This window comes from Capsicum annuum, chromosome 2, assembly GCF_002878395.1.
Source record: "Capsicum annuum cultivar UCD-10X-F1 chromosome 2, UCD10Xv1.1, whole genome shotgun sequence".
In the NCBI taxonomy this organism is placed as follows: domain Eukaryota; kingdom Viridiplantae; phylum Streptophyta; class Magnoliopsida; order Solanales; family Solanaceae; genus Capsicum; species Capsicum annuum.
Window position 1 is genome coordinate 128,980,556 of NC_061112.1, and position 19,536 is coordinate 129,000,091.

The following is a 19,536-nucleotide window of genomic DNA, read 5'->3' on the forward strand; positions in this document are numbered from 1 at the left end:
CCACATGATTAGTGAGGCAAGAAATAGGAGATGTCTTGCGCCGTTGTTGTTGCTCGCTAGCTTAGCTTTGGCTTCGGCAATTGATTGATGAGATATATATGTTTGGACAAAATTTATTTGAATTCCTGAAATACCTAAGTGAAAAATGAAAACGCAATAAATATTTTCTGTGTTTTATCCTCCATTTATATGTATGTATACAGTGAACTGTTGCAATGTTTCAACCTGAACTGATGCACTGTTTCGAACTGAACTGATGCAATGTTATGAATGGTATGTCTGTTTTGAAAAGACATAGTTTTGGATGAAAAGACATCAATTTTCAGAAAAGGCAAACCTCTAAAGTGAACCATGACCTCTTTTCAGAAGAGGCATATTGTGGCTATATAAACCTGTTTTCATTCAAAGGTTTAGGTACGAAATTTTTTGGAATAAAAACTCTTCTTCTCTTAAAAATATTCTGTATGATGATTCAAACCGTTGAGTGCGTTCGTGAAATCCAACTATTTGAGATACAACTATAATTGGATTGAAGGTCATTTTATCTTGGGAGGAAAATTCCATAACCTCGGGTACAATGAGGGGAATTATTCTTTAAGGACTCTCCGTGAACTCGGAGGACTTGATCTAAAATTCTGTTTCATCTTAATTTCTGAAAATAAAATACACTTCTTAGAAAGATCACTTTGATCTTGTGTTGAGGGTATTTTCTGTACTTCATTGTGTTCTTGTTTTTTAAACATTGAACTAAAATTGAAGTTGTTGTTTCTAGTATACAGATTCTTATACCCGTAGAAGGGAGAATAACATTATACAAGTCCAATTGTTGGAGATATATGAACATATTGATTTTCAAGGCGAAATAAATTCTTCTTTATCATCATCAACACTTCATCTATGTCCTTGTTTGTGAATATCACTGTACGTACATGAAAAATTTTGGAAATTCAAAACCTAAAGTAATTCGTGCATTCAAAGCCCAATAATCAAGTCAGCTTTTCAATTTATCATATAGACTATACTTTTGACTTTGTGACATTCGATTTTTCTGTATTGGTACAAACTTTTGTCTCCTTCAATGATACATAGAAAACAAAAGAAAAAAGTATTTTCCATAACTCAGTGCTCTTATATTCTTTATTTTTCCTACATTTCTCTCCGAACCTCATAACATAAAATGAGACGAAGTACCTTATTTTTACTTGTTCTAGTAAGTCATGCATGGCAATTTGCTTGATGCTTCAAAAATAAAAGGTCCAACATCATAGAAATCAAATATGGGTGGTTGTTCCGGCAGACGCATGGCAGGGGTAACAATTGGTGGCTTAGGTGGTACAACTTGTTTCAATAGAGCACCTGTTTTACCGCCATTGAAATCTGTTGGTACATTACAAGTGGGATTTGGTGATTTCAGTAAGTATACCCTGCACTTGCTGATATCTGCTCCACTTAAAGATTTGAGCGTGATCAGAAACACACCATTGTTGTTTGTCGTGGCTGATTCAATAATTCCCTTCTTTCCATTGTAGCAAACTAGCTTCACAGAAGCTCCTGCAAGAATAATATTAATTAGAACAACCATTAATTGAATTGTGTAAGCAAAATTCCAACAGAAAAATCACCTACATCTTTGTAACCGTGACAATGGTTTTATTGAAACTTACTTGAAATAACTCCCTTCGATATTCTATATGCACCCTTACGTGAACCAATACATACATTCCTATGCGAACTATCTCCAAAGATAGTGTTTTAGTTTGTTTTGAGTTTATGTGACATGCATTACATGTGATTAATACGTAACCACATAGAAATAGAAATTAAGTACCTCCTCTTACATGTATACATTAGTTTATTTAGTGTATACCGGTGAGGCTAAATTTTTACCGAAGACGGAGCATATGACTGGTCAATATATATATATATATATATATATATATATATATATTTAAAGTTAGTAAATATTTAAAAATATACTAAATGGTGAACCTAAAATATTAGTTGACCCACTTATTAAAAATATTTATTTTAATTTAATTGTCCAGTTCATTAAAAAAATTATCTTACTTTTCTAATATTATCTCTTTGATTAAACATTGTATAAAGTTTATGATACTCAAATTTATATTTTTAAAGCATAATTAATGAAGCTAGTATAGTTAAATAGACCTTGGAGTAGGGAGGCGTTGAGGAGAATAGGAGCCCCATAGCTGTTGCAAGATTTACAGTACACAAGGCCCTTAACGGTTCTAGTCTCGGCGGTGGGAAGTAATGGAGGTAGAATTATCGGTTTAATTGGTCGCCGTCGAATAAAGGGTTGTTTCTCTACTGGTGATGGAGATGGTGCCATAACTGATGGATTAGCAATTGATGGTGGAGAAGCTGGCGGAGGCGGCGGTGGTTTTTTTGCATGTGGTGATGGAGATGGTGCCGTAACTGGTGGTGGAGTTGGTAGTTTTGCTGGTGATGGAGATGGTTGTTTTGCTGGTGATGGAGTTGGCTGTTTCGCTGGTGATGGAGATGGTGCCCGAGGAAGAGGTGGTTGATTTGCTGGTGCTGGAGACGGTGCCTTAACCTGTGGTGGTGGAGGTGGTTTCAGTGATGGCTTACACTCTGGAGGTGGAGGTGGAGGTGGAGATGGTGACTTATTACCTGGTGGTGATGGTGACGATGGCGTTGGGGGGAAAACCAGGAGGAATTATTAGAGGAGGCCTAATGGGAGGAGCCAAAAGGCCGATGATAATAGGTCCAATAAGTGATGATAAGTCTGATGACGGTGGAGGTGGTGACGGTGACGGTGACGGAGGAGGTGGTGATAACCGCACCCGCGGTGAAGGTTGAAATTCTTTCTCGGTCCCCGGTCGAGGTCGAAATCTGCCTGGGGTAATCTGCAGTGGTTGGAAGCCCAAATCAGGCAATGTATCATCAATAGTAGGCAAATCAAAGCCTTTTACATGGCTCAGCTTTGAGAATGAGGCAAGTAATAGACCTAAAAGTAATTGTACTAGTAGGGCCTTAGCTGAAATTACAACCATAGTTACTATTGTTAACTCAATTAATTAATCACCTATGTTGAAGGAAGTCAAACTGAATGAATTTACAGAAGAGAAGATTCTCAATTTTGTTTTATTACAAATACTACTTAATATTATAAATAAAATTATCTTCCATTCCCCAAAAAAGAAAATTGTTTCATTGAAATATTAAGAAAATAAAATTAGAAGCCATATGTAAACACTAGTGGCATGTCGTTAGTGATGAGCACGGCTTAATATTTATATTTTTTTCTCAATTTATGTAATATATTTTATTTTTTTAACTTGCTTAAAAAAGAATGTCATTTTTTCATTTTTAGAAAAAATTTACTTTTATAATTTTTGTTTTATATTTTAATAAAATATTTTATAATCATACAAAATCTAAAGTTTATTTATTCCACAAATTTGAAAAGCATTTCATTTTTTCTATACCATGCTTAATCAAATGGTGTCATATAAATTGAAATAAAAAAATGGTAAAAAAATAAAAATTAATTTTTTTATTTTACGTATTTTATGCTTCATTTATTTGTATTTGATAAAAATGAAAATTTTATTTATTCAAATTTAAGCTAGTAACTATGTAATTAATTTTTTGTTTGAATCTAATCCTTTAGATCTCAATAGGTGTACTACTTTCATGCTTTCTTTTCGATACAGATTTACTATGGCAAAATACTTCATACAATCATTTTTAATTTAGTATTTTGTATCTATTTTATTCTTATTATACAGATTTACTATGGCAAAATACTTCATACAATCATTTTTAATTTAGTATTTTGTATCTATTTTATTCTTATTATTAAATATTATTTATTTTTTAATACTTAAATAACTTATAATAACTAATTAGAGGTGATTAATAAAATTACGAACAAAAGTACTCCACTGGTGAACAAATTTAACTGAACCCCATATAAGTCGTCATATTAGTTTAAAACATAAGAGTTGACTTTTAATTTTGTGTCTATTTTACTTTTTTTAATGAAATATTATTAATTTCTAATACTTAGATAACTTATAATAATTTATTAGAGGTGAAATAGTAAAATCACGGTTAAAACAACTGAAACAGATATATAATAAAAGTCTATTTTACCTTTTTAATTAAATTTTATTAATTTTTTAATACATAAATGACTTGTAATAATTAATCAAAAGTGATATACTAAAATTATTATCGAAGCAGATGAAACAGACATATCATAATGTCTATTTTATCTTTTCATTAAATATTATTAATTTTTTAATATATAAATGACTCATAATAATTAATCAAGAATGGTATAGAAAAATTATAATTGAAACAGTTAAAGCAAACATGTTGATCATGAGCAGCCTGCTTTAGCTGATTCATTGTCATTTATAATATGGAAAAGGACATGGACTAACCATTTTTGAAAAGGTGGACAACTGTAGCCAGTCGACCAAATTAATTTCCTTTTTTAGCCATTTGACCCAATTGGGCACATGCAGTCTCTATACTCAATTGATACACTTTTATACTATATTGATACACTTTTTACAAAAGAGAAATGAAATTCTATGCAAGTACATGCAGTCCCTATATCCAATTGATACTCTTTTATATCATATTGATACACTTTGATACCGCATTGATACACTTTTATACTAGATTGATACACTTTTATTCCACGTTGATACAGTATATATACCACATGCATATACCTTTTACAGAGAAAATTTGTGCAAACGTATGCAGTAATTCGTTATTCGTAAATTTGTTAACTTCACCTAAAATTTTGTGAAAATTTGTGCAAGCATATACAAAATTTATTAAATCCTGTACCCTTACTGTTCAAACATTCCTGAATTTTTTCGATTAAAAAGAGAGGGATAGTAGAAAAAAATAAGTCAAAGTGCCACTATAGTGTTAACTCATTTGAAAAGAGATGGAACAATTATAGGTGGACTTATATTTCATGTTTTTATTTTTGTGATCGCATCTGAAAAAATAAATGGATGGATAAAGTGGACTTTTTTCAAAAAAAAAATAAAAAAATAACAACATTAAAAGAAAAAAGGAAAAAAAATAGTGAAAAAAAAAGAGAGAGGAAGAAGAGTAATGGAATATTCAGTAGCCATTTGATGGAAATGACTACTATATGGTAATATGAATTCAAAGGTCATTTTGATAAAAATACTTTGACCGACAAGCCATTCTCGTCCTCTTCCCTTTATAATATAGGAGAAAACTTATATACAAGTCCTCTTGGTGATCACATTACCAATACAACATATATAACATATGGAGTTGCTATAGAATATTAACTATTGTGAGTTTGTGTCAAAATTTGTCAATTTATAATGATTTTATCACAAAAATTTTCAAACGATTTTTCATCGCACGTATTGTTTTTAGTATGTTGCTCCTTTAGAGAGAGTAGGTTTATTAATAAAGAATGAAACAGAGTATATTCCCACATAATAGAGTTTGTGGAGGGTAAAGTGTATGCAATTCATAGCACTATCTTCGAAAAAGTAGAGAGGTCGTTTTCGATAGATCCTGGACTCAAGACAAAAGGATAGTAATCAAAGTAATCATAAATAATAAAACAAGGCGAAAACACAAATGAACAATACTCACAAAACAATATTATACACTAACAAACCAAAGACACTAGGATTTCTACCCTATGCACAAGGCCATAAGACTACTAGCGAAGCTACACCACAACACTCCTAACTACTGCCTAATTAAGACTCATTCACGCGCACTAGCCCTCTATCCTAATATGCTTCCTCCAAACCTTCTATTTAGGATCATATCCTCAGTAAACTGTAACTGCTCCATGTCACGTTTAATCACCTCTCTCTAATATTAATTCGCCCAATATCAATTTACTTTACGAGTGAAATAATCAGTAACTTAATTTACTTTCTTCATCGCATTTTGCACTCTTAACGTCAATAATACTTTTTTTTTTAGTGCAGACCATATCCTTTAATTTTACTTGCTACTACTATTTGATTCTTGTAACTCAAGCATTTCCTTACAAGGTCTTCAGATTACTGTTTTCGCGAGAAGAACTATTTATCTTTTTCTTGATTTCCATTTTTAAAATAATTGTTTATTACTGATCATTACTTGAGTATTACTGTTTACAACATAATTTAATTCATGAAAAATAAATTTCAACCACAAATAAAAATATGAAGAAACAACAATTTTATTGATAAGCGATGTGAGTACAAATCTGTTCCTCCCTTGATTCTTTTCTCTTGATTTTCTCCATAATTTGAGGGCTGTCAGTAGCGTATTTCTTGGACGTAGGATTTGATATGAATTTCTCCGTAATTTGAGGGCCGTTAGTGGTGTATTTCTCGAATATAGGAATATTTGGATTTGATCTCCATGAAAGGAGGTTTTGTGGATCTTCTTAATGTATTTGATTTGATTATCAAGAAGAAATAGTTTTGATCTATAAATATCCCATGAATTTATTGGGACTTTGAAGATCGTTGATCTCTTTGTGAATATCCCGTAAATTTGTGGGATACTGGAGATGCCTTTAAAGGGACATTTGCCTCTTTATACAGGCATAATTTAGGGTTTAGGTAGAGCAGCTACCAAGCTAGATTTAGGGTAAAGTAGTCCCAAGAACTCTAACCAAAATTGAGCTCTTTTTATAGAGCCAACAACAATGTCTACAAATGCCTCTACTTCAAGGTTTGTCGGAGTGTAGACTTGATGAAACTCAAAGACGAGTCTTGAAGTACCGCTTCCATCTTTACGATGGAAGACGGCTACAGATTTGCATATTTGATTTATGAGAGAAGAGCTGAAGGGCAGATTTGGTCCCACTGGGCGTACCAATTTATTTACAACATAATATAATTTATGAAAAATAAACTCTATCCACAAATAAAAAAAATGAAGAAACAATAATTTTATTGATAAATGATGTGAGTACAAATCTGTTCCTCCCTTGATTCTTCTCTCTTGATTTTCTGCATAATTCGAGGGCTGTCAGTAGCGTATTTCTCGAACGTAGGATTTGATAAGTATTTCTCCATAATTCGAGCGTCGTTAGTGACGTATTTCTCGAATATAGGAATATTTGGATTGGATCTCCATGAAATGAGGTTTTGTGGATCTTCTTGATGTATTTGATTTGATTATCAAGAAAAAAAGAGTTTTAATCTATAAATATCTCATGAATTTATTGGGACTTTGAAGATCGTTGATCTCTTTGTGAATATCCCGTAAATTTGTGGGATACTGGAGATACCTTTAAAGTGATATTTGCCCCCTTTATATTGGTGTAATTTAGGGTTTAGGTAGAATAGCTGGGGTAAAGTAGCCCCAAAAACTCTAACCAAAATTAAACTCTTTTTGTAGAGCCCACAAAATTTCAATGTCTCCGATTACACTTGGATGTTCCAGTAATAAACGGTTGTTGCTTTGCTCCCCTTGAATTCTACTCTAGATGTTTCAAGCTTTCAAGGTAACAGAAAATACTCATATCCCCGCAATAGAAATTTGATGAAAAATTACACATGACCACATGAGTATGCAGAAGCCATGCGGAGAGAGTTTATAAGTTGGCAAAAAATTAATTAACATGATCCAACATTAGACATGGGATTATTTTTCGTTTCTCCATTTGCTTTTTCTTAAAACAGATATATACTAATTAATTTCTCAATAATTTTAATTGACCCCCACTTCGCTAATTAGAAAATTACTACTAAGTGCACTCGTTACAATGATACCCTAATATCATGTATGTTAAAAAAAAGAGAAAAAAATCCTTCCAGCTAGCTAGTTGCAATCATGTTTGACTTGATACACAGAAACAATAAATAAAATGATAATTTTACTATATTACTATTAATTATCATAAGTCAACACAAATTATCTATTAGTTTTCTAAATTAAATAAGTAAAGTGCACATCCCTTTTTAATATAGTCAAAAAATAAAATAAATGGGTGTTACCTTTCTGGATTATTGAAGTAACAGCGGAAAAAGGGAAATCTCCCTTCTTATTATATTTATTTTTGACCTTAGAGAATTACAAACAATATTTACCTCGTCATATAAACCATGTAGCGACTCACAAGAAGAGCGGATGGCTGTAATATTTGTCTAATGACACTATTTACGGATTAAAGATTTAAAGTTAAGAATTCCGAATGTTATTGTTCACCAATAATTTTAAATAATTCAATTTGGAAACTTCCGAATGCTATTGTTCACCAATAATTTTAAATAATTCAATTTGGAAACTAATATTTCCAAATTAATCTCAAAGCTGTTGAGTAGAGCCGAACTTGAAACTCATACATACTCCTCATTTGTCAAAGTCTACAAGGGATTACAAGGGATTGAGACGTGTGTTTTTGCTATTAAAATTCTTTGGACCTCTTTACATGCTCAGTAAAAGTTGATTTGGACCAAAATGATCACGAACAAAGTAAAAATATAATGGACAAACTTATGTTTAAATTATATGTTTTTGCTAAACACTGGAATTCTTTATTTAATTATTTATAGGATTTGGCAATGACATTCGAAATAGACTTTTGTGGATAATCTGATATCATGTTAAATTATATTGTATGACCACCTCATTCATGAGATGAAATGTACAACAGAATATGTATATATATATATATATATATATATTACCCATGTTTCCAGAATTTTAATTTGCCATTGAGCTATATTAATTCCATGATGTTACAAATTATTTTGTCTTCCATTAATTCCTGAACAAGCTAAGCCTGATTGATCCCTTTCATTGTTTTATATATCTTCTTTTGTTGTGCTACTCCACTAATTAATTAAAAAATCAAAAGTACGTAGGAAAATTACACTTCGAGATTCAAAATCCAGAAGAACCATTCACTCTCCTGTTAAATAATACATACGGAGTAGTACTTTTAATTTTCATGAAGTCTTAATTTAGGACTTACAATTCTTTTTTTTTTTTTTAAAACCCAAAAAAGTCGGGTTGTGTTGTATTAACAAAACAGAGGGGGGCTAGACCTGACCTCAATACAACACTAAGCCTGGGTGAACCAACACACACAAAAGACTAGAAGGCTTACAAAATCAACTAGTGCCTTCTAGGAGATGAAACAAACATGAAACTAACTTACATAGAAATTAGCTCTATCATATTTACACCTAATGCTTGGGAGTTGCCATTTATCTAGCAAGAAAGCTCCTTTAGCTTGTCTTGGAAGAACGTTGTAAGAGTGAGTGATGAGAGTTTGGTTTGAATTGGAGGCCATTTTTGCTAAGAAGTCTGCTACTTGATTTTCTTCTCTATAACAGTGACGAACTTGCATCTAGACTTCATTTTTGATGTTGTTGATAGAGTCTATCATCGGTTTGAGCTTTATATTGGTTACCCCACTATTGTTGATCATGTTAACTAAGTTCATAGAGTCGAGTTCTAGAGTAAAATTGGTATGCCCGAATTGATAGCACCATTTTACGCCAAACTCAGTCGCCATGGCCTCAGCCATGTTGTTGCTATTAGAATAGATAGGAATAGAGAATGCCATGAGAAGATCTCCGTGACTATTTCTAACTAGTCCCCCAATTCCAGCTCTCCCATTTTCACGAATGTAGCTGCCATCCGAGTTGATCTTTAACATCCCGGCAAAAGGCATTTTCCAGGTGACTCATCTAATCCTCTGAGTTGGCCTAAGACGTTTAATTTCAAGACAAAAATCTGGCTAGTTGTTTTTCTCATGGAAGCTAGTACCAGTTCTTGTCAAAACGATTTTGATATTCCCAATTGCTTGATAACACATCTTATTCCTACAGAAGTATCTTTGCCCTCCATATTTGCAGGCACACCGTTGCTTCCAAATCTCCCAGCATATTATTGTAGGGTGATCTTCAGGATCATTTTGTGAATTTCATTGATTGGTTTTATACCCCACCACGCCTTAAAAATTTGGGTCGTAGGTTGATTAGTATGTTGAATGCCCAACGGATTCCCTAGGGTGCTCCATAGTTGTGTTGATGCTTCGCCATCTCCAAAAACATGATACATTGTATCACGTTGTGCATTCTTACAACAAAAACAATCATTTTGTGAGTTGATATTCATTCTAGTAATTATGCATTGAAAGGAAGTTTCTTTTTAAACATTCTCCAAGTTAAGAAGGATATTTTAAAAGGAAGCCTATTATGCCAGAGATTATTTAGAAAACTATTTTTTGGTCTTTGTTTTCTAACTAGCTGTCATGCAGAATAGTTATCAAATAGACCATTTTCGGTATTATTCCAAATGGGATAGTCCTTCTCAGTGTTGTTACCGATTGCTATGTTGGATATGATATCCACAATATAATCGGGAACTACATTGTTTAACTTAATGATGTTTCAAGAATTATTCAGGATAAAAGATTTAACGGGAGTTTTGGAAGACTTACCCGGGCCTTGGCAAAGTTTAGCCAAGGCCCCTATACCTGTCCAGTTGTCCCACCAAAAACATGAATTGCCTTGTTGTACTTTCCAAATAATGTGTGGTTCAGCTTGCTCTTTGATTTTCATCAAGCTTTTCCAATTATGTGAATCCCCAGAAGTTAGCTTTTTTCCAACTGGATGTGATCTTTTGCAGTACTTGTTGATTAAGAATTGAGCCCAGAGAGAAGTTTGAGTTCTGAACCTCCACCATCTCTTTACAATCAAGGAGTTACAAATGTCCCTCATTCTTCAAATACCAATACCTCCTTCATCTTTTGGGATACACAAGTTTTCCCACTTAGACCAGTGGTACTTATTTTTACCATCACTAGCTCCCCAAAAAAAGTTAGCAAAATGATTTTCGATTAGATTAAGAGTGTCAGTGGCAGGGTTAAGGGACGACAAATTATATATAGGAACAGATTGAAGCACATGATTAATGAGGATGACCTTACCTCTGTGTGATAACATGTTACTTTGCCATCCATTAATCCTTTTAACAATTTTAGCAACCATTTTATCAAAATAGCTAAGATTCTTTCTACCATGGTAGATTGGACAACCCAAATAATAGAAGGGGAAAGATTTATCCATGTAGCCAGTCACTCTCCTAAGCCTGTTAATTCTATGTGGAGCCGTATTAAGAGCAGTAATAGAGAAACTCTTAGCATCTTTAACTAGTTGACCAGAGGCATTCTTATATCTTCTAATTTGATGCTTAATGAGTTTGATGGTTCTATTATTAACTCCGCGGAAAATAACTATGTCATCAGCATAAGCAAGATGATTAATGAGGAGGTTGTTAGTGTTCATGCTAAAAGGAGTAAAATACTCATGAGAATTCAATCTATTTAGCATTCTAGACAACAATTCAGAACCAATAATAAAAAGAGAAGGGGAAAGAGGGTCACCTTATTTAAGACCATGAGATAAACTGAAGAAGCCCACTCTCTCACCGTTGATAAGGATGGAATACCAAACATTGGAAATCGTTCTCCATATAATGTCAAGCCAAATACTAGAAAAACCAAATTGTTTCATGACACTCATTAAGAAATACTAGGACATTCTTTCATATGCCTTGGTCATGTCCAATTTCATAATGGCATTGCCCCCTCTGTTATAATGTTTAATACCATGGGCAATTTCTTGAGCTAATAAAATATTTTCATTGATTAGCCTTCGTTTAACAAAGACATTTTGATTTTTAGAAATAAGTTTTCCTAGAAGGGGATTAGGTCATCTAGAAAGAATTTTAGAAATTATTTTACAAGTGAAATTGCTTAGACGGATTGGTCTAAATTCAGAAATTTATTTGGTGAATCGATTTTAGGAATCAACATTAAGCAAGTATGAGTATAAAACTTGGACAGATTCTTTCCTCAAAAAAAATCCTGAACATAATCTATAATATCATACTGAACGATATCCCAACATTTATGGAAAAAGATACCTGAATAACCATCAGGACCTGCAGCACTTGTTGCACTCATATTGAAGACTGCTTCCTTAATCTCGTCCAACACCGGGACTGCAATAAGAACGCTATTTTCCTCATCAGTAATGCAAGTGTCAATATAGTTCATAATGTTAAAATCATCAAAAATATGAGAAAAATTAAATAGTTTTTCAAAGTGATGAACTGCAACCTTGGCTATCTTTTTGTCTCCTTGAATCCATCTATTTCTATGATTCTTGATTCTGTATATTTGCGCCCTTCTTCTTCGTCCTCTGATAACACTATAAAAGTATTTGGTGTTTGAATCTCCTTTTTCCCACCATCTGATTTGAGCTTTTTGTTTCAGAATACTATCTTGATGGTTCATCCATTTAAAGTATTTTGCCTGTCCCCCATTCAAATCTTCCCTGCTCTTATCACTGGGATTGTTGAGATCCTCTTCTTCCAGTTCCTTCATCTTGATCTCCCACTTTTTCACTTACTCAAAGACATCTCCAACAACCTCTTTTAACCAAGTGCTACGATTCTTACTAAGAAGTTTAAGCTTCTGTTGGAGTCTTCATTGAGTATTACCAGATATATTAGTACTCCAGATCTCTTTTACCAGCTGCAAAAAGGTTGGTTGATCAGCCCAAAAATCTAAAAACCTAAAGTATTTGATTCGACTATGTTGGTTGTCAAAGCATTCAACTAAAAGAGGCCTGTGATCTGATCCAGCTCTTGGAAGGTGTCTGATGACATTATTCTGATAAGAGTCGGCCCATTCTTCGTTAATGAACACTCTATCTAGCTTCTTTTAAATTCTCCTTTTTAGAATTCTGTTATTGCACCAAGTAAATTTTGGGCCTATAAAACCTAAATCCGCAACTTCACAAACTTTCATGCAGCTACTAAAGTCAAGGCTCTTAGAAATTCGATGAGGTCTGCCACCTATCTTCTCCTCTGGATCAAGAATGACGTTGAAATCCTCACTAACACACCAAGGTCCTTGAATAAGCCGATGTACTCTTTCCAGGTTATCCCATAGGATTTTCCTTTCGGCGGAAGTGCATTTAGCATAGACAGTAGTAATGTAGATAACTTTTCCAATATTGGGATTATGCATCTTTATAGTGATTTGTTGCTCTGTATTATCAATAGTGGAGGTGTTATAGTTTCCCTTCCAGAATAACCAAATTTGTCCATTCAGAGTAGTGAGGCTATGTTGGTAACCAAAATACTTCATGTACTTGTCAACCTTGTTCAAACCCAAGAAAGGTTCAAATAGGGCTACAAAATCAACTTTATGAATACTGATGAGATTTCTAAGTCTATGATTGGCTTTTTTGGTTCTAACTCCTCTAATATTCCAAAAGACAGCTTTTATCATGGATATTAGATGATATTGTTTTTGGTTTCCTTTGCTTTGTGGGCATAGGAGCTTTCTTCTTTCTTTTTTTGTGCATTTTCTTTCTTTCATTTCCTCTTAGCTTCACAGCTGAAAATTCAGCAGTATCATCCGTATTTTGTTGTTGATGCACTGGTTTGTCCGATAACGTCACCACTACCTTGTTAGGAGAGATCATTTGAAATTGAGGATCAATTTCATTCTCTTTTTGCTTGATGGTGGCTGGTTTTTGAATGCCTTGTTGAGTAAGATCAACAACCAAGTTTAATCCCAACATATTTTTAATAACAGATGAAACTTCCTATGCTAGTTCATGGATTGCGTCCGTCGGTGTTCGTTTTTGTAAATTCTGATTAGAGCTTTCTTCGGTGTTCTTTGAGAAATGCACGTTTTCTTTATAGAAACTGCTCAAGTCGTTTGGGCTATCATTTTGTCTTTCTCTGTCCTTCTGTATTTCCCCTTGTTGTAGCGATTCACTTTGTCCTCCTTCTTCGTTGTTGTCGCGATTTAGATCATCTTCTCTATTGTCGTTTAGATTTATGGGAGTCTTGATTGCTTCCTCTGGAGCTTTCACTTTGGAGGCAGCTTTCAGTTGATTTTTCTTGGTCCTTTTACCAATCTGCTGAACAATATTCGGCTTAAAGGAGACTTTGGATTTCTTTTTCGGAAGCTTCCTTTTCTTCTCCTTCTTCTTATTCTTATTGATTCTTTCACTAATCGTAGCAAGATTCTCTTTCTTTTTCTGTTCCACTTTTTTGCTCGCATCTTTCTTTCCCTTAGGTTTTTCCAAATTATTCTCATCATCGTTATCTACATTGTCCGTTTTCGGTGTTCTACCTTGTTCATTCTGCCTTTCAGCGTTAGTATGTTCAGCATTGTCCTTTTCCCTGTTTTGCTCTTCAAGTTTCTGTTGCTCAATCGCCCTTTTCCTTTCCAATACTCTACAATTAGCTATGGCATGACCCAGTTTTCTACAATTTTTGCAATACATGGGGATCCCCTTATATTCAAGTTTCTGCATAGAACTTGTCTGCGGGGAATTCTCATGAATTAAGCCAACATAAACCGATTTTGGCTGAGGTTTGAGCAAGTCAATTTCTACTCTAACCTTAGCCATACTTGGTCTAGTTCTACTTCTTGTAGTTTGGTCCATTTCAAGAGGTGTACCCACAAAGCTGACTATTTGTTTGATATATTGCCATGCATATGGAATGGAAGCTTAGGGAGAAGGACCCATACCGGAGCGATAGGCAAATCCTCCTCCGGCTTGAAGTCCGGCGTCCATTTTTGCAACCACATCTGTTGTCCCTCAATTTCAATGACTCTCTTGAACCACACTGCATTGAAGTCCTCCTCATTTGTGAAATCGAGAAACACATTAAAATTATCATAAACCTCTATTTTGGTCAATCCTTTAATGGTGACCAATTCTTTGAATTTTGATCGGATTATATCTATTTGGGGTCTTGATTTAAGAAATCTACCCACTATTGTGAGTCTACACTCTTCAGCCATTATACCATAATAATCTGACGCCTTGAACATTACGGCAGGGACTCCATTGTGAGTAGTGTGTTTTGCTTTGACCTATTCTTTCTTCTGTCGAACTTCCATGAGATTTGGTTACGGGATGAGTTAGGGGATGAGCTAATTGTGGCGGCATATGAAGTTTTTCCTGCAATTGCAGCTGTAGATGGGTTCGCCCCTTTGGGTGGGATCATTTGAGCATCCAGACGCGCCTTATCGGCGCCGTCCGGCGGGTCCATGCACGGAGCGTGTATGATACGCGGCAGGAATATGACCGTTTGACAGAAAAGTTAGAGAGAGAAATTTTTGACCAAGTGTTAAGGACTTACATTTCAAAACCATAATCTGATTTTTGTTACGAATGTTGGACATTTTTCTTTCGTACTTACATCAAACTAGATAAAGAAAATGGAAACAAAAGTTCCCCTCAATAATTTCATACTGTTGTTTATTTCTTCACTTTCTTACTAATGTAATTGTTTATTTTCCTCACTTTCTTACAGCATATCTGGCGGTGTTCCTCCCACAACTGATGTCTGAGGAGCTGGTGGAGAGGGGGGGGGGGGGTGACCACCGCTGACGAGTACGCCAAAAGTTAATGGGAGGACTTTCAGGAAACTTATATACCCGAAGAGTCGTTGCATCAGGCAAACTTTCAATTCCTTCTCCATGACTCAGCTCTGAGAATGAGCAAACTACCAACATTGAGAGTTGTAAAAGCACTAGACCTTTCACTGGAACAACACCCATATTTTTGTTAACTCAACTCAAATGTCTAAAACTAGGTTAAAGGGATCGAATGTATTTACAAACTTGGGGAATATGTACTCATCTGCCGCAAGTTCGGTAAGACGCAAATGTTTTAACCCAAATATTATGTGATAAATATATGGATTAATCAAAGGATTTAATCTAATTAAAATAATGCTCCATTTACAATGAAACTCGGATTTTCGATGATAAATTAAAAAGCTCACGCATGGCTGCCAATTGTTAGACTTAATTACCGACGGATAAAACTCCTTGAAGTTCATTTACATACAAACAAATAAAAAAGAGAGAAGGGAATGGATAACCAATTCTGATGGATTTCTGAATATTATATAGATGGAAAATTTTAGATGTTGAATTCATGCAAATGGCCCAATAGAAGAGAAGGGGCCCAAGCTAACAAGCTAAAGCTGTACAACTGGTAAACATTACACATTTAGGTCTATATTAACCTGACATCCTGAAATAATTACATTAGGTAGCTCTATATCAAAAATACAGTTATATAATATAAAAATACAGTTATATATTATTGTGTATAAATTATATATATGTATGTATATTATATATTAATGTACAACTAGGATAATCATGCATGCTGCATATATCTTTCTCCATAATTCCATATAATCCAGTACATATACTCAAGATCCTTACATAGACATATACGTGAAGTGAAGGAATTTACTAATTCCATTTTAACGTGTGCACTTTTCATCTTGACAAACATGCACTAAGGTAGAGATTATTAGTAATTATCATAGTAAAGGGAAGAAAAAATTAGGGTATTGAAATAGATCTTTGAATAACATATACTTTATCTAAAACCGTAAGCAAAATAATACTTTTATTTACTTGATTATATATACTTAACGATATTTATTGAATATATACTAGTAATTGTTAGCATATATCCATTACATGTTTGTGCAATGCGACCAGATCTCCTTTTATAGTTCCGGTTATTTTGTCATTGCTTATGTATTTTAATTTCTTAATCATTTCTTCGTAAAACAAAGATACAGAGAAAAAATTAGGAGTTTAAAATTCTAAAACCATTCTTGCATTTGTATTAATCAATAGATAATACTCATATATATTCTAAGTTATCGCGAGTTTCGGTTTCAGATTTACGATTGAAAATAATCTGTGTAGTATTAATTATTTTCCCAATAAATAAATTCATTGGTCAGCATATCAGTTGATGTATGAAATGACTCATCTGCATCTGGTGATAGTGCCGGTGACAGAACCTCTGGTGGTGGAGGAAATGGTTGCTCAGCATGTGGCAATGGTACCGGTGACTGAGCCTCATCATGTGGTGGAGGAGCTGGTTGCTCAACATCTGGTGGTGGAGGTGGTTGCTCATCATGTGGTGCAGGAGCTGGTTGCTCCACATCTGGTGGTGGAGGTGGTTGCTCATCTTGTGGTGGCGGAGGTGGTTGCTTATCTTCAGGTGGCGGTGGTGGTTGCTCATCTTCTGGTGGAGGAGCTGGTTGCTCATCTTCGGGTGGAGGAGGTGGTTGCTCATCTTCGGGTGGTGGTGGTGGTTGCTCATCATGTGGTGGAGGAGGTGGTTGCTCATCTTCTGGTGGGGGTGGGGGTGGGGACTTAACTGGTGATGGTGGCGGTGGAGACTTAACCGGCACTGGTGGTGGTGGCAAAATTAACACTGGTGGTGGTGGAGACTTAACTGGAACTGGTGGTGGTGGCAAAATTGGCACTGGTGGTGGCGGAGACTTAACTGGCACTGGTGTTGGCGGAGACAAAACCGGCACTGGTGGTGGCGGAGACTTAACCGGCGCCGGTGGTGGTGGCCGCTTGGGCAGTGGAGACTTAGGGGGACGCCCACGCCCACGTCCAAACCTTAAAGGTTGAAGAGTTGGATCAGATGAATTTTCAGTGAATTCATCTGCATGAGTGAGTTGTGAGAATGAGCTAACTACTAAAACTGAAACTAGTAAGAGGATCTTCACTGATATTGCTGCCATAATACTTGATATAATTCTTTCTTTCAAATGTATATTGAAGTACGTAAAATAACGTTTGAGGGGGCCAAATTTATCGGACCATGCAAAAAGGATATTTATGAAATTTTTTATACCACGATTAAATGTGTTTTCCCTAATTAAATTGAATTTCATTCAGGATCATCAAACTTTTTTGGCCTGCAAAATGCAAATATTCCACGAACACGTTTACTATTATTACAACAATTACTCATTTATCTTTATAATATGTGTTCACATTTTCGATTGCTTTGTTGTTCACTCAGGCCGTTTCATTTTAGTTGGCCTTTGTTGACTTGATACATTCTTTTAAAAATAAAAATAAAAATTAATAAAGTATTTATTTTACTAAATTAACCTTATTGATATTTTGAAATCTTAAATTACTTTATATAATTATTTAATATTAATGATAATTAAAGTGAGAAAAATATATACAAAAAACCTTGATTTTATAAATAAAATAATTAAAATGAAATAAATATTTTTCGCAAGAGGGTGAATTAAAATGAAACAGTAGTGATGTGAAACTAAAGTGCATATCTATCACTTTCTGTTCAAATTAAGTAATTGCATGCATATCTACTACTGATATTTGAAACATCCTCTTTAAGAAAATGTGAAGTCTACAAGCTTCCCCTCTTTTAAGTATAATTTCGAGTAATTTTGTTAGTATATGGAATTATATAGTAAAATCACTTAACTTAATTTTGTATTAATAAAGTCATTCAATTTATAAATTTTATCTAAAATCACTCTAGACTTGTTTTTCCACAACGTCATTGTACCAAAAAATAAAAAACATAATCACAAAAACATGCCCTCGAGATTGATTTTGTAATACTAACATTTCTTACAGTGTATGATAATACGCGTACCTCTCTTATTTTAGTTTTTGTTAAAAATTTTCTTAATGCGATTGTTATTAATATAAGAGATTGTAATTTAACTAGGTTATCTTTTATCATATGGTATTATTTATTTAATTAATTTATAAACATCTCTCTTTCAGGTCATAAAAAGAATGCACAAAATTCTTTGCTACATACAATCGATATTCTGCGAGACCAAGCTGAAGAATTACTTAAGATGAAGCTCAAGTTAGAGTTTTGTGATGAAATGAATAAGAGAATGTTACAAGACTAATTAAACAAGATAATACTATATGACAAAGAACAACTCAATTTTAATCACAACTTTTTATGCAAATAATAATTATGTTAAGATTATAAGTACTATCAAAATTAAAAGGACACGTAAGTATAATACTTTATGGGAAGACTTGTGCAATTCTTCTTCTTTTTGCTCTTTGATTATAATTACTTTATGAGAAAATTAGTCTATTTTGAGTATAATAAAGAATAAAATTAAATGAATTTAATGGTATAAAATTAGATTAAACTTTACTAAATAATTTCACTAAGTAACCGGCCTTTTTGAGAAATTTACTTCATAACTTCTAATACGGGAAAAAAGTTTATAAGTTCGTGAAGTTTAATTTCCTTTTTCCAAACAAAAAAAAAGTTTAATTTCCTTTTAATTAAAGTTAAAATTAGTTGTACAAAATCAAGTTGGTATGACTTCTTGGTAAGAATACTAGGACAAACAATTTCATTAAGAAGTTGTCATCACTGAGATCACTAATGAAAAAGTTGATCCAATATGATTAGGAAGTTGCATTATTCAGATTAGATCAGAAATTTAAATTGAATCGAACTATTTTTGTTACTTGGCTTTTTTCTTGATTCTTCTAAAATTATATAAATTAGGGAGTTTTATATCACTTTTTGATACAAATAATAAACTTCAAATAGACATGATAGTCTTAAAAAGAAAAACTAAACACAGATAATTTACTCTAGAGTTGAGGTTTTAGAAATCTAAAGCTGA

At 33.7% G+C, this 19,536-nt stretch overlaps 2 protein-coding genes across 2 annotated transcripts; both read right to left on the bottom strand.

The window, feature by feature from the left end:
- Window positions 1-1,207: 1,207 nt before the first annotated feature.
- LOC107858167 (pistil-specific extensin-like protein) lies at window positions 1,208-12,409 on the bottom strand. Its single transcript, XM_047407812.1, has 4 exons — window positions 11,947-12,409; window positions 2,776-3,019; window positions 2,170-2,693; window positions 1,208-1,551 (listed from the first exon to the last, which is right to left on the bottom strand). The coding sequence occupies exons 1-4, from the start codon at window positions 12,407-12,409 to the stop codon at window positions 1,208-1,210; spliced, it is 1,575 nt and encodes a 524-aa protein (XP_047263768.1).
- Window positions 12,410-16,794: 4,385 nt separating this feature from the next.
- LOC107861221 (extensin) lies at window positions 16,795-17,628 on the bottom strand. The gene has a single exon (XM_016706580.2). It carries the CDS (start codon window positions 17,626-17,628, stop codon window positions 16,795-16,797), a length of 834 nt encoding a protein of 277 aa, XP_016562066.2.
- Between the last annotated feature and the right edge of the window lie 1,908 nt (window positions 17,629-19,536).

Bases quoted from the DNA above. Each gene is read 5' to 3' on its own strand.
- LOC107858167 (XM_047407812.1), bottom strand. From the start codon at position 12,409: ATGAAGGAACTGGAAGAAGAGGATCTCAACAATCCCAGTGATAAGAGC. The intron at 3,020-11,946 runs GTATCTTTTTCC...TTGTAATTTCAG, and splicing joins AGGTCCTGATGGTTATTCAG to CTAAGGCCCTACTAGTACAA. The intron at 2,694-2,775 runs GTCATCAGACTT...CTAATAATTCCT, and splicing joins TCACCGTCACCACCTCCACC to CCTGGTTTTCCCCCCAACGC.
- LOC107861221 (XM_016706580.2), bottom strand. From the start codon at position 17,628: ATGGCAGCAATATCAGTGAAGATCCTCTTACTAGTTTCAGTTTTAGTA.